General features: G+C 38.3%; 1 protein-coding gene across 1 annotated transcript in view; it reads right to left on the bottom strand.

Annotated features, from left to right (window-relative positions):
* Window positions 1-15,577, bottom strand: part of crispld1.L (cysteine-rich secretory protein LCCL domain containing 1 L homeolog) — a 63,829-nt gene that overhangs the window by 31,047 nt on the left and 17,205 nt on the right. The window contains exons 3-7 of the mRNA XM_018268083.2: window positions 9,525-9,643; window positions 9,317-9,449; window positions 7,075-7,190; window positions 6,745-6,845; window positions 1,835-2,020 (exon numbers count right to left, since the gene is read on the bottom strand). Coding sequence (XP_018123572.1) covers window positions 1,835-2,020; window positions 6,745-6,845; window positions 7,075-7,190; window positions 9,317-9,449; window positions 9,525-9,643 — 655 coding nt within the window. The remainder of the gene's footprint in view (window positions 1-1,834; window positions 2,021-6,744; window positions 6,846-7,074; window positions 7,191-9,316; window positions 9,450-9,524; window positions 9,644-15,577) is intronic.

The following is a 15,577-nucleotide window of genomic DNA, read 5'->3' as shown; positions in this document are numbered from 1 at the left end:
CGTGAGAAAAGATATTTAAGGTGGCCAATTGCAAGTTGTGCTTCTGTTTGACTCTCCTATGAAGAGTGTCAGCATGGGAACTCTCTAAAGATCTGAAAACAAAGATTGTTCAGTATCATGGTTTACTTTGAAAGCTCAGCCAATGATAAACAAAACTCTAAAGAATTAAGAGGGGTTCCCAAACTTTTTCATATGACTTGTATACCACATTATTTATGTTATTAAGGGGTGTGGTAGAATGACCAAAGAAGTGTAAAAAGGTGAGTTTTGCCTTTAATATCTCCCCAATAGGAGATGAACGCTGCAAGGGAGATGTTCCTAAACAGGGAATGGTTTCTTTGTTCAAAGGATATTGTGGACCTGGAAGCTATAGTGTTCTGGAAAGAACAGGCAAGATAGGCAATCCACATGCTGTCCTGTGGAAAAGTATTTAATCATAGTTTTAGGATGGTCAAGTGTTAGGATGGTGTCTCAAAGCAATGTACAGAACAGGAAGGTTACCTGTCTGTGTTAGGAACTCCCAGAGGGGCAGGGGTGCTGCTGCGACTGCAAGGAGCAGAGGGAGAGGTGACTAGGTGATTTCGATTGAGACTAAAGTGATTGAAGAAAGCCAGAAGGTGAGTCAGGCCAGAAGGTGAGCCAGGTCAGGGGCTGGTAAGCTGATATCCCAGGAGGGGAGAATCAGCAGGGTTTAGTGAGAAGCCTGAATATTCCAGAGTATGGAAGCCACCCTGTATGGTGAGGACCCCAGAGTGGGGAAAAGTCTTGAATGTGTGCTGGTAAACGCTAATGAACTGTGTTCCAGTGACTTTATGTTGCGTAAAGTTTGCCTGAATAAACTAACTTGTGTTTTTCCTGAAGATGCTGTGTCCCTGTCTGTATGCTCCTGATTCTCTGCTTACCTGCCTACCATAGCTAATTTCCCCCCAAAATTATGTGTACACACAGCCAGCTTGTCACCGGGGATTTAAAAAGTCTTGACTTTATGCACTTTGGGTTTAACCTACATAAATTAGGCTTACTGAATTTGTGTAACATATTTTTTTTTAGTGTACTTGTACATTTTAAACATGTGCTTTTGGTTTTAACTAAATGAATCCCCTATTTGTTGCATCATTGAAGCCCTTGTAAATCTGCACTGTAATCTAACAGGAGATCCAATATTCATTCTCTGCAAATTGTAGGTTTTGCATAACTTTCTATGCAATTCATGTATTTAATATATAAGTATTTTATATATGTCCAATCACTTTGGTATATATTGTTGCCCACCTGTTCTGTAGTACTTCCTTTTATAAAAATCTACCCGATTTCTCATAAATAAAAAGATTCTGTTCAACCTGTTTGCCTGGAATCTTTTTGCTCTGAATTTTTCGCAATTGATAGAAATCAAATTTTATTTTGTACTGTAACCTGCCCCAGTGCCACTAGCCTTTATTTATACTAGTGTCCCTTTTGGCCAATAAAATTGTTGCACATCAATACTACCTATGTTCACTCCTATTACCATAAAAAAAAATTTGATCTGCACTATTTATATAGCATTTAAGTAGTTACTACGTGTGATATTCAAACACAATGTTTGACAGCTCCAAATCAAACAAATGACTAAAGCTCTTGGCACTGCTGTTTCCAGTTTCAGTAAAGGGGAACCATCTAGTGTTTCCTTTCTTAAAAAAAAAAATCTTGCCGTCCATCTGCAGAACTTCAAAATATACATTTCAAATAATCTAAGATCAATGTATGCATTTCGTCTGAAAGCCTCGCTTATAATAACCTTTTCAAAATGAGTGTGAGTGTTTACTTCAGTTTATTTAAAATGAAAACGTCTTACACATTTGTTCGGTGCTGATGACTTCATTGTTATCGAAACTCTCCACCCTGGTAGAAGAAGTTGGGGAGTTGGTTCGAGCTCTGCTTTGGGAGGTGGTATCAAGAACTTTTGAACTTTGCCTCTCAATTTCATTGGTTTCTTCTTCAGGTTCGGGTTCAGGAAGGGGATAATGCAAATCTGTCCCATCTGTAAATGTGAAGACAAAGCAACTACACGTGTAAGCAGTTCACCTGTACATTATATAAAGAATAAAGAAGAAAAAATAGATTCATCTTAAAAATATATGCATATGCATAGAAAGAAACCTGACAACTGAGCTTGTAATGTCTCTGCATTAGACTTTATAGACTCAAGTGACCTTGTTTGATCTCTAGGAAAAGCCCAACAGACCAGTAATAATCATCTTCCCTGCATGGCTGCCAACATCGTAACGCTCTGCCTAATTGCTAGTTGTGGTTTAAGAAAGAAGACTTTAGTTCACTGGAGACTGAGGTGAGACCACCAAACTGTTTATCCAAGGGACATCAAGATGGCCATTAATCGTTGTGTCAGGAGACATGACTCCAGGATTGAAGAGTGCTACAAACATATGTTATTCCGTATGAATACACAGAAGTACAAAATACACAGACCTTTCACAGCAATGGGTAAATAATCTAAACTGAGTGCCAAGCTCTTGAGAAAAACAATGCCTCAAAAGCTATTTTTAAGGTATATCTGTCGCAATAAAACCGTATTTAACAGTACAGTTATTCATTTTGCACATGAATGGTTACCATGCACGTTTAAATGCGTGTTTAACTATGTGTTAAGTTGGTGCATTTACAACGACTTGGTCACATACAGTAGCTCATGAAAACCCTATCATTTTTTAAAACTTAAGTAAAGTTGCTTAAGGGCAGAGACACACGCTGCTATTTCGGGAGATTAGTCAGCCAGCGACAAATCGCTTCTTCTTCGGGCGACGAATCTTCCCGAACTGCCTCGTGAGGCAACTTCGAGCGACTTCGGAAAACAAATCGCTCAGAGTGGCATCGGCGGCATGGCTGGCACGCTTTGTTTTCCGAAGTTGCCTAAAGTTGCCTCATGAGACAGGAAGGCAGTTTGGGGAGATTAGTCACCTGAAGAAGCGATTTGTCGCTGGACGACTAGTCTCCTGAAATAGCAGTGTGTGTCTCAACTGAATCACTGATTAAACATCTGCACTCACAGCTACCTTCAGTGGGTCGCCAGCATGGCCAAAGTCTTCTGGAGTTTTGCATGTGTGCATTGAGCTGCCCTGACATGTCCTAAAACCTAAGTATATTTCAATGTAAAAACAGTTTTTTTTGGGGGGGGGATATCTTATCCAGAAAGATCCAAATTACAGAAAGCCCATCTCCCACAGAGTCCATTTTAACCAAATAATAAAAAAAAATTTAAAACGATTTGCCCAGTAGCTTGCTATTGATGGTAACTAAGCTGCATGAATCTATATTGGTGGCAAAACAATCCTATTTGGTTTATTTCATGTTTAGTTGTTTTTTTTTATAGCAAACTTAGGGTACAATGGGACAGATTCTACTCAGCGAGAAAAAGGTTTATCAGGTGAAAACAACAATTGCAATTCATTTCAGTAAAACGTATCTCGCAGTTTATCACGTGAAAACGTCCTCTATCAAAGTCTATTGGAAAAAACTGGAACTGAATTTGAAGAAAAGTTTTTTCTCCTCGAGATACTTGATAAACTGTGAGATACCTTTTTCTCACTGAACTCAATCTGGCCTATAGACCCAAATTAAAGAAAGATCCTTTATCCAGAAAACATCAGATCCATAGTATTCTGGATAACAGATCCAAACCTGCACATATTTCGTCTTTAAAATATATAAGTATATCTTAAAATAATATGTCTTGGTAGACTATTATTCTCAGCAACAAAAATGGCAACAATATCGCAGGTGGAACAAACGTCATCCCATCTTTGTACATACTTTCACAACCCTTTTATTCAGTATTCTAATATTTCTCCACTTACTATCCAGGGGAAATACAGCTTTCAAACATTTGCTGTAATCAGTATCACTAATATGGATTAGAGGGTTATTTTCCCTTCTGTAAGGCTCTCACAATCTTCTATTCAAATAGTCATGTCTCTTGACATTCATCTTTCTGTCCAATAGAGTTTGAAAAATGTTCAGTTTCAGTTGCAGGACACTACCTTCTAGGATGTATTGATACTATGGGGCACATTTACTATGGGTCGAATATCGAGGGTTAATTAACCCTCGATATTCGACCATCGAAGTTAAATCCTTCGAATATCGAAGGATTTATCGCATTTCGTTTGATCAAACGATCGAAGGAAATAACGTTCGATCGAACGATCAAAGGAAAAAACGTACGATCAAACGATTTTCCTTCAATCAAAAAAAGCAAGGAAAGCTTATGGGGACCTTCCCCATAGGCTAACATTGATGCTCGGTTTTCAAATTTTTTTTAAAAGAGACAGTACTTCGACTATAGAATGATCGAATAGTCGAACGATTTTTAGTTCGAATCGTTCGATTCGAAGTCGTAGTCGAAGGTCGAAGTAGCCAATTCGATGGTCGAAGTAGCCAAAAAAAAAACTTCGAAATTCAAAGTATTTTTCATTCGAATCCTTCACTCGAGCTAAGTAAATGTGCCCCTATGTTGCACAGTTTTAGCCTTCAGTGCTCAAACGGGATAGTATTGAGTTGGAGAGGGTCCAGCTGATAAAAGGTATGAAGAAAGACTGGCCAAGCTGGTATTGTTTACGTTGAAGAAGAGGAGCTTAACAGGTGATATGATAAATGTATAAATATATAAGGGGATCATATAATAATCTCTCTAATGCAGTAGGTCCTTCCAGCTGACACATGGGTACCCATTTAAATAAGAATAAAGAGATTCCTTCTAAATATTCAGAAAAGGGTTTATTACAGTGAGAGCTGTGAAGATGTTGAATTCTTTCCCTGAATTAGTTGTACAGGCAGATACATTAGACATTGGATGGCTTTTTAGCAAGTGAGGGAATACAGGGTTATGGGAGATAGCTCATAGTACAAGTTGATCCAGGGACTAGTCCCATTTCAATCTTGAAGTCAGGAAAAATTTTCTTCCCCTCTGAGGCAAATTGTAGAGGCTTCAGAGGCTTTTTACCTTCCTCTGGATCAACTATTAGTTATGCAGGTTATATATAGACATAAAATGTTGAACTTGATGGATATGTGTCTTTTTTTCACCCTTACTTAATATGTTACTATATCTGATTGAATCCATTTCTCCTTCCACCCAACCTACGGTTCATGTGTGTTTTCAGCATAATAGTTGCATTCCTACGTGGCAAGTACTATCCTAACAATTTTTTTATGCCATGTGCAAGTGTTTATTCCATATATGTGATCTACACTTCTGATTGTAGATCAGCCTAAAGACTTTGACACTCAATGATTTATTGAACGTGCCTTGGTGATATGCCAAGCCTGACAGATTCTCTCAGTCTAGATTTCATTAACTGCTTCTCAAGACGTATTCTGCAGGGTTGTGACCAAACAGTTTACTTTTTTATGTCATCACTCCAAAGAACTTTGACCTAAAATGTTATTGGCTTATCAAGTTTGTATTTGCCGTTTTTAAATGATTTTCTTTTGTAATGAGGCTAGAGAAGATGATATACAGCCCAACACATTTTCCTTAAAGATAAACTACTCCAGTGGCAGCTAAACTTTTAACCGTTTCCATTTGCATTGATTTCTGGGTTGTGCTTTGGAGATATGATCTATTTGAGGCTCTTCTGCCAGAGGTATCTCTTGCTCAGCCGGATCATACTTTGACTTCAGTAGTTCTGGGTAATTTCCATTTCTGAAGATGATTTTCACAGGAAGAAGCATTTAGAGATCTATAGTATATGGCATTCCCGTGTTTTGCAAGAGTGAATTATCTTCACTTTCAGTCATAACAGGGTTTATGGTTGTTGAAAGCAGACAGAACAACAATCAACACCAATGTCGGTCACATCAGAAGGCTCGTGTTTTTGCCGTAAAGAAGATCTAATTAGTCCATCAACTTTTTTGATTTTCTTTAAATCATTTTTTTTTTTACACAATAATGAACTGAAAACTGCAATTCATTCGTGTATGCTAGGATAACTTTTTACCTATTAAATAGTGATGGGCGAACTTGCGCCGTTTCGCTTCACCAAAAAAATAGTGAATTTCCCACAAAATGCGCAAAAAGGCTAAAAATTCGTGAAACGGCGTCAGCGTCTCGTTTTTTACGCCGGCATCCGTTTTTGACGCCAGTGTCCGTTTTTTTTGTTCCGGTGTGCTTTTTTTTCCGACGCCGTTGTTGGAAAAAAAACGGACGCCAGCATCAAAAACAGACGCCGGTGTTGAAAAAACAGACGCCAGCGTCAAAAACGGATGCCGGTGTCAAAAACGAGATGCCGGCACCGTTTCACAAATTTTTAGCCTTTTCGCAAATATCGTGGGAAATTCGATAATTTTTTAGATTTTCGCCAGCGAATTTTCGCGGCCGTCTCACAAATTTATTCGCATGCTGCGAATCACGCAAATTAGACGCATTAGAATTCACGCCTGGCGAATAAATACGCCCATCACTATTATTAAAGCCGACAAATACAAAGATCTTTAAACCATCTAGCAGTGCTGTACATGTCCAAATATAGATACTACACACATAAAAAAGAGGCAAACTCTTTTATTCAGTTTTTAATTACTCCTTCCATTTGTCATGTGTGCGTGTTTCCATTTGACATTTGTTCTATATCTGTGTTTGTTGTTACATATGACAGTAGCACCCACTTCCTTTGATTGCTTATTTATAATATAAAGCTTTATTAAGGTTCTTTGGTTGAAAAGTAAAATATGTCCATAGAAATACTATACCTCTGTAGCAGAGATTGTCCTTGCAGCCTCCTCCATAGCTGGGTGGGCAAGCAGAACAAGGATACCCATGTTTGTATGGAGCATGACCCCACCAATTACCCCTAAAACAAATGATAAAAAATAAATAAATGTAATGATTTGTTATTCCCAATGCATCAGATACACAAACTGTCTGGGGTAGGTAGCAAGCTAAAATGACTTTGCTCCAGTCTAAACTGAAGTTTCAGTATCGCTAAAACAGTATATATGTGTTATTTCCATTAGAACAATTTCAGGTGCCAGAAGCAAATGTTTCACTCATTGCACATGCATATATAAATAATGACTTACTTTGGAGAGTAATTGCACACAAGATATATTGCTTTTGGCCAAATCTGTCCCCAGACGTTCATGTTATGACACAAGTTTATAGCACAGCCAATTCTGCTACTTGTTGCCCATACCAGCTGCAGGGAAAAACAAATATATGACTATACCACTGACTTTTGTTGTGTTCAGGTTCAAACTGCAATAACAACAAATAATGTACATCTTATGAAGGTTTACAGGTTTAATGAAACCAATTTATGGATTTGAGAAAGCGTGATGACTGTGTTATACCTATGTAGTAGATGATCCGAAACATAAATATTTTGGGCTATATAGATGAGCAGGATTTTAAATTGCCTCCAATGCAGTTGTGTTACTTATTAAATCCATAAGCTGCAATAGAAGCTTGGCTAAAGCTGCAGATGAAAATATGAGACTGTTAGGAGAACCATACTCTGATATGATTGCCTTAAAGGAGAAGGAAAGTCATCGTGCACTTGGGGGTGCCAAATGTTAGGCACCCCAAGTGATTGTATTTACTTACCTGAAACCCCAGGCCAGTGCTCCTATCATTTGGCACCCCCAAGTGCAGGATGACTTTCCTTCTCCTTTAAAAAACAGTTATAAATGGTTCTGGCCATGCCATTAGACATCTAGACATCAAAAAGGTACTCGGTCACATGGCCTAGAGTAGACAACACAGTGATATCCACAGCCCAAGGAGTCTTCTAGTCATGGTCTTAACTTGATGACAAAGTGGAAACTGAGGACTTATACCAAGCTTACGACCAAGCTGCTAAATGTCCATGAATCCAATTTTGAGTAGCTGTTTGGGTATCAGCGATGGCACCTTAGTGGGCAACATAGCTACCTAGTACTCTTTATGCTAGCTACAATTAATTCTGGTAAAGCATTTTATTAAAGGGATACCGTCATGGAAAAAAAAAAATTTCAAAATGAATCAGTTAATAGTGCTGCTCCAGCAGAATTCTGCACTGAAATCCATTTCTCAAAAGAGCAAACTGATTTTTTTATATTCAATTTTGAAATCTGACATGGGGCTAGACATATTGTCAATTTCCCAGCTGCCCCAAGTCATGCGACTTGTGCTCTGGTAAACTTCAGTCACTCTTTACTGCTGTACTGCAAGTTGAAGTGATATCACCCCCTCCCTTTCCCCCCCCAGCAGCCAAACAAAAGAACAATGGGAAGGTAACCAGATAACAGCTCCCTAACACAAGATAACAGCTGCCTGGTAGATCTAAGAACAACACTCAATAGTAAAAACCCATGTCTCACTGAGACACATTCAGTTACATTGAGAAGGAAAAACAGCAGCCTGCCAGAAAGCATTTCTCTCCTAAAGTGCAGACACAAGTCACATGACCAGGGGCAGCTGGGAAATTGACAAAATGTCTAGCCCCATGTCAGATTTCAAAATTTAATAAAAAAAAATCTGTTTGCTCTTTTGAGAAATGGATTTCAGTGCAGAATTCTTCTGGAGTAGCACTATTAACTGATGCGTTTTGAAAAAAACATGTTTTCCTATGACAGGATCCCTTTAAGGTATGCATTGTATGCAAATATGCATTGTAGAGGCATTTATTGCAATGTACAAAGCTGTCATATCATTAAACACCCTTTGCCCCCTTTATTAAAGGCAAGTAAATTATTTATCACTCCATTAATACAACTCCATGAACTGTTTCTTACCCTACGGCTACACTAGAAAGGGTTCATCAGGAGCGGTGCAAATGCCACAGGTCGACCATATTTGAACCCTAAAGTCAATGTGCACCTTCAGCACCAGGTGGTGTTCTGTGCTACAATGCATCGTGTACAATGAGGGGGATAAAACTAAAAAGATTTTGGCCACACTGGGCTACTGTATGCAAATATTATATATCATATATGTATTTAAGGCATATATCTTAAATCAAAGTTTAAGATTCTACAAAGTATATAAGAGCATGGTGTAGATACTTTATATTTATCATACACTACCTGTAGCCTCAGAACTAAAGAACATTGCATATACAGTAGCTGTAATACAGACTTCAACACAGACAATGCTAGTTTCCATCTTGTAACTTTCCTCCTGTGCCATTACCCATCCTCTGGGTAGCATTCTTATGGTCATACTGGTATGGCGACCATTATCCTTAAACCCATTATCCAGAAAGCTCTGATTAACAGAACAGCCCCCAATAGACTCCATTTTCATCAAATAATTCAAATTATTAATTTTATGTACATACCATACCTGTGTATAATGAGTACAGACAGGACCCGAGCACCTAAATGGGCAGTATGGGTCACATTCTTGTGGATAAGGAAATGTATAGTCTCTCACTTCATCATACCAAGCCTGGACATGATACGTAGGTGGCCTGTACCTTTAAAAAGAAACAAAGATGTTATAATGTGAAAGTATCTTATTCCATCTTAAGAGTTAAACTGATAACACATACCTTCCCCAATGGGCACCCAAATTCTGCCCAATTGATGGAAGTAAATCAGCTGGCCCATGTTCCCATAGACATGTTTCAGCCCAGGCTTCTGCAGATCTTTCAAGTTCCACATCCCATACCTAAAGAAACATAAATATATAATTTCAGCTTTGTTTCTTTATGATCATGTCCAAAAAGTATAAGCTGGGGGACCCCAAACTTTTTTTTACCAGTGAGCAACATTCAGATGTAAAGTGAGTTTGGGAACAACACAAGCATGAAAAATGTTCCTGGGTGGTGCAAAATAAGGGCTATGATTGGCTATTTGGTAGCCCATATGTGGACTGGCAGCCTACAGGAGGTTTTTATGCAACCAAAACTTGCAACCAGGAATTGAAAAATAAACACCTACTTTAAGGCCACTGGGAGAAACATCCAAAGGGTTGGTGAGCAACATGTTGCTTGTGAGCCACTGGTTAGGGATCACTGATGTAAACCATACTGTGTTAAAATGTTTAATCCACATTTCATGTAACGCTTTTTATAACTGTATATTTAGTAAGAAGCCCTCTTCAGTGCCCCTATAAGACAGTTACTTTTGGTTGTACCTATGATGTATCTATGATGCACCGATTGTTATATTTTATATATCAAAAGATCAGCTCGGTCGAGAACTCTGGATAACACCAAGTAAAATAAAGAAGAAACAAATAAGAAAATGCAGAAGAGATAGCTAGAGAGAATCAATATAATTTACCAATATCTACTTTACAATAACAAATATAGGTATGGGACCTGCCTTCAGTAAGGATTAATGATATTTTAGTTAGGATCAAGTAGAAGGCACTGTTTTATTATTATAATTATTATTATAGCGGAAATAGTCATTTTTAAAAATTGTAATTATTTGATTAAAATTGAGTCTATAGGCGATGGCCTTTCTGGATAATTTATTTCCGGATAACCGATCTTATACCTATACAGAATAAATAGCCATACTTCTAATTGATGTTACGTGCTGGAAGTGACAACATTAAGGGGCAGATTTATCAAGGGTCAAATTTCGAGTTCATGGGAGTTAGTAAAAACTCCCATAAACTCCCATGAACTCAAAATTCGGAGAAAAAAACTGACCAATCGAAATTTTTTAAAAAAAAATATTGAATTTTTCAAATTCGGGTGGATGGATTCGACCCGCAAACTCGAATCAAATTTGAATCAAATTCAAATCGAGTGTTTTCTCCAAAAAAAACTTGATTTTCAGAAAGGCTGCAAACAACTCCAAATTGATCCCAGGACATCCCCCATAGGCTAAAACAGCAATTCGGCAGGTTTAAGAGGGCGAATAGTCAAATTCGAATTCTTAAAGGGCCAGTACATGATAATTTTCGAAAATCTAATTTTTTTAAAAACTCGAATCGAATTCTAACTATTCCCTAGTCAAATTCCACTAAAAGAAACTCGAAAATTCTAATTTTCGACTCTTGATAAATCTGCCCCTAAAACACAAATGCCTGGGGTGAAAAACAACATGCCACAACCTGTAAATGACTTTTCAAAACTGTCACTAAATGGTGCATCAAGGTCAGAGCCGGGCCAACCGCGCCAGGCGTCCTAGGCAACCAGGCGGGCACGGCGCCGGCTCAGTGTGCGCATTTTTGTGAAAGTTACACTCGGCAATCTGAGAGAGACGGGACCGGACACGGGGTAGGCGACAGAGCAGGTACGTGCCTGGCTCCCCCCCAGCTTTGCGCCCTAGGCACGTGCCTACTCTGCCTACCCCTAGTTCCGGCCCTGATCAAGGTGGACAACACTTAGCCTGTAATATTCATGCTGAAATTTTAGGAAAAATGCTGCATTACCAACAATGTGATTTACACCAAAATGTAACACTTTGCCTATTGTACTGTATTTGTAAATTAGCCTTTTCTTGTTATTTTACTTTACTGTTGCGCCACTGCATTACTGTCACCTTATTTCACTTTATACCGTTACCTTATAAAACTCCTTTCTTCTGTTGTTTCACAAATATTTTTACCTTAGGAAATTTCCCGCTTGTCGATTTCTCTCTCTCTTTTCGTCCAGGAAGAGGTTTTACTTTCTCCTCTGTACTTATTTTGGCCCTTCTTTCTTACATTAGGCTTGCCACCTTGGCTTCTGAGGAACTTCTCTCACCTCTTCAGTCCAGTTACTTTGACTTAAAAAAAAGTATTTGTCGTTCTAAATTATAGGGACAGAAACAAGGCTTCTTGTTTTGTTGTGTAGCAATATACTGACTGTGTTAAACTATATATATTTTAGAGTATTTACTCCTGGAAGGAAAGTTTCTTTTCAGAAACAATTTATTAATTTATGTATCTTGTATTAATATAAGAAGTAATCGTTGAACTTGAAGTCCTTGGACTGGTTTTGCTTAAAAATGCTGTAAAATTAAAAGTCTTATACATGTTTCCTCTGGGCAGGGGAATAACAGTAATGGTAGTAGACTTGTAGGTTGCAGGGGACCCAATGAGGTCCTGCTTAATATTTCCTGGCATGTTTCTAAAGGTTTGTGGAACCCTAAAAAGCTTTTCATGTTGGGTTCTAAGAAAATTCCGAGTAGATATAGTGACTTCCCTGAAGCAACAAATGTATTAACACAGGAGACCAGTGTCACAGCCAGATTTCTAAGCCTATAAAGGAAGCCAGAATAAAAATAAATATCAGGTGGAAAAACTCAGTATAATTTACTTTAAAAATGCTTCCAGATTCAATTTAGCCAGAAAAAACTACGGGATATATTTGCATACTCAGGGATACCTTCACAGCTGCCTTTATGCTAATTGAGGTGAATGGAGATGTTCTCTTTGAGCCAAGGAGGTACCAGAAATGCTGATCACTCATTATTCTGGTAGAAAAGTTCCACCATTAGTAGCTGAACCAGACTGCTGCCTGCCACTTCTCTGGTCTGACAGTTTAGGAATTGCAAACCATTGGGTGCAATACCGATCTGAGTCATTTCATGAAAGTTTAGTCCAGCTGACTTGGATTGGAATTATGTCCAAATCCATATGACAAGGCACCTGCCAACTTGATGAGCTCTTTAAATTCATGCACATTTCTATTCATAAATAGCCTCTGCTACCAAGCGTGTTGGGTATAACCCATGATGAAAAAAATGTCAAGATCCTTGTACTATTTCCATCCACAGCTCATTGATCATATGACTTCATGTCCAACTCCTGAACACTATGGAGAGAACAGCAGAGACTCAGATCCCACAGACAGGCATAGTAAATGAGCTTCAGACTTTATTTTAGCCAAGTATTGTGCATGACAAAGCCTTATGCATTTCATGCATGTAGGCTAAACAGGCATGGTGTGATATATCAAATGTATACACTGGACCCACCAATCAGTAAAGCACATTAAAGGGGAACTATTGAGAAAATGAATATTTAATATTAGCTTCCTCATACTGAAGTAAGAAACTTTCTAAATACAATCAATTAAAAATTCGGCATTGTTTCTGAAATAATCAAGTTTATATTCACTATTCCTCTCTCAGCATCTGTTTCTCTTCATTCTGTCTTCATGCAGCAGTTGGGTGTCAGATGAATGATCCAATATATCTTATAGGGGCTTCCTTTCCTAGCAGATATAGTAGAGCTCATTCAAATAACTGATTCCAGTACAAACAAAATCTAACGAAATAACTGCCTTTTGCACAAATTCTGCATGTAGAGAGACAGGATTTTTGGTGATTTTAATAGAGTGAGCTCTAATACATCTTCTAGGCAAAAGGAACCCCCCTATAAGATATATTGGATCATTCATCTGACACCCAACTCCTGAACGAAGACAGAATGAGGAGAAACAGATGCTGAGAGAGAAATAGTGAAGATAAACTTGATTGTTTCAGAAACGGTACCGAATTTTTAATTGATTGTATTTAGAACGTTTCATATTTCAGTATGCTGAAGCTTATTTAAAATTTTCATTTTCGCGATAGTTCCCCTTTAATGAACCAATAAAAAAGACAGGGGGGGTATTAAAACCAAAGAAGTCTATACGTGAGTGCCTTTCTCTCCATAGTTTGATACCTCATTCGTGAGGTTTAGGTTTGGGACATGTGCATCCAGACCCCACGTGTAGACTGGTGAAAATTTCTCTATCATATTTTTAACTCCTGCACTAGAATCTATTCCAAGCATACACAAAACAATTGCAGAGAAAAAGTATTTATGCATGATGAGTAAACTGCCAGATAAACAATAATACCACAAAAAACGGTTATTTTTCATATGATTCAAGACTATGCTTTTGCAGTATAAAAGGGCCACAAGGTAAACTTCCCTGATTTATAAATTAAACAGCTCACACTTTATTTGTATCTTTTATCTAAGATCAAAGATCTGATGGTAGGGGCCCAAACCTTACCCTGCGACTGTTGCTAAAACCAGTCTTTTTTCATGATATTAAAGAGGGAACTGACACACAAAACAGAGCAAGGTTAATGTCTGTAATAAAATGTTCCTTCACACAAAAAAATAAATTGTGGCTCATGTGCAGTCCAAGTACTTCAATACATGTATATACATTTTCTGTTTATTACACTTTTTAAGTGAAGTAAAACTCCCGTTGGATATGCAGGATTCCAAGAATGTCCCATTTATATAAATGCCTGCACATGAGGCATGAAATGCTTCCTCTGGAGATGAATGCACACACATGCAGAGAAGACAAATACACACTGTAAAGCCAAATTCTTTTATCCTTCTTGATTTTACCTTTTTTGCGCTTGAGAGATAGGTTTTGGCATCCTCTCCCAGATTTACTCTCCTATGTTACTACTAGCAGACTCTTGCTGGATATCCACAGCAAATACCATGCCATAAATATGTCCCTGATTCAAGAAACCTTTTGTCTGAAATAATCCTTTCAGTAGTCATCAATCACTCCATGTCAACAAGTCTGAAGCCTTCTGACTATCTTTGCCTTTGCTGTCCATTCATTTTCCCATTGGTTTGAAACACTGTGCTAAAAACATGGCATATTTGGTGCCAGTTAAATCTAGAGCAAAAGGTAAATAAAATAGTAAATTATATAATGCCGGGCTGTGGACATACCTGAACTAGGCCCCCGAGCTGAGTCTGCATTTGACACGGACGCAACGAATTTGACGCAGATGCACCAAATTTGCCATGGCGCACGCAGTTGATGCCCCCTCCGGTCCTTGCAAAAAATTCTGGCTTTGCACTGGTCCCTGGGGCAAAAAAGGTTGGGGACCGCTGATCTAGAAAACCACAATTCAGAAAGCTCCAAACTCTATTTTGAGCAAATAATTCTAATTTTTAAAAATGATTTCCTTTTACTCTGTAATAATAAAACAGTACCTTGTACTTCACGGTCCCTAAGCTACATTAATCCATTGGTGGCAAATCAATCCTACTGGGTATATTTAATGTTATTATTAACGAGTGAAAGGCCAAACTTTAACTAAAAATTCGGCTTTTTCATTCTACTGCGCATGCGTCTGCCCTGGGAAATTTGAAGACAGAAGAAGCTGGAAGAGAAGTGCTCTGTGGTGCTCACTGGAATAACCCCGGGCCGGTGCAGTTTTCAGCTGATAGGAGCACTGGCCAAGGTTTTCAGGTAAGTAAATACATGCCTAACATTTGGCACCTTATGTGGTTAACAACTTTCCTTCTCCTTTAAGGTATAGTGATCCAAATTACAGAAAGATCCCCTGGAAAACCCCAGGTCCTGAGAATTCTGGATAATAGAACCTGTACCTGTATGTGTCGGCTATTGCAGACCTACAATTCCCAGCATCCTACTCACTAGCTGGGTGGGTTGGGTGATGATGATTTAAGTTGCCGTTTGATAGCAGCTCTGTTGCCAAAAGTGACCTGTCCCTTGATTCAGAGAAATCAACGTAATGCAGATATTTTCTAATGGCAAAGATGTCTCTACTACATAGGAATGTTCTACAGTCACTTCTACCTATGAATGATTTAAATGTTTATACTCTTGTCACATTGAAAAGAGGCAGCTGAGAACAACGTCAAGCAAAGCAAGAGTTCTTTTCTGTA

Source organism: Xenopus laevis, chromosome 6L (genome assembly GCF_017654675.1).
Source record: "Xenopus laevis strain J_2021 chromosome 6L, Xenopus_laevis_v10.1, whole genome shotgun sequence".
In the NCBI taxonomy this organism is placed as follows: domain Eukaryota; kingdom Metazoa; phylum Chordata; class Amphibia; order Anura; family Pipidae; genus Xenopus; species Xenopus laevis.
Note: the sequence above shows the minus strand (reverse complement) of the source record. Positions and strands in the feature narration are given on the sequence as shown.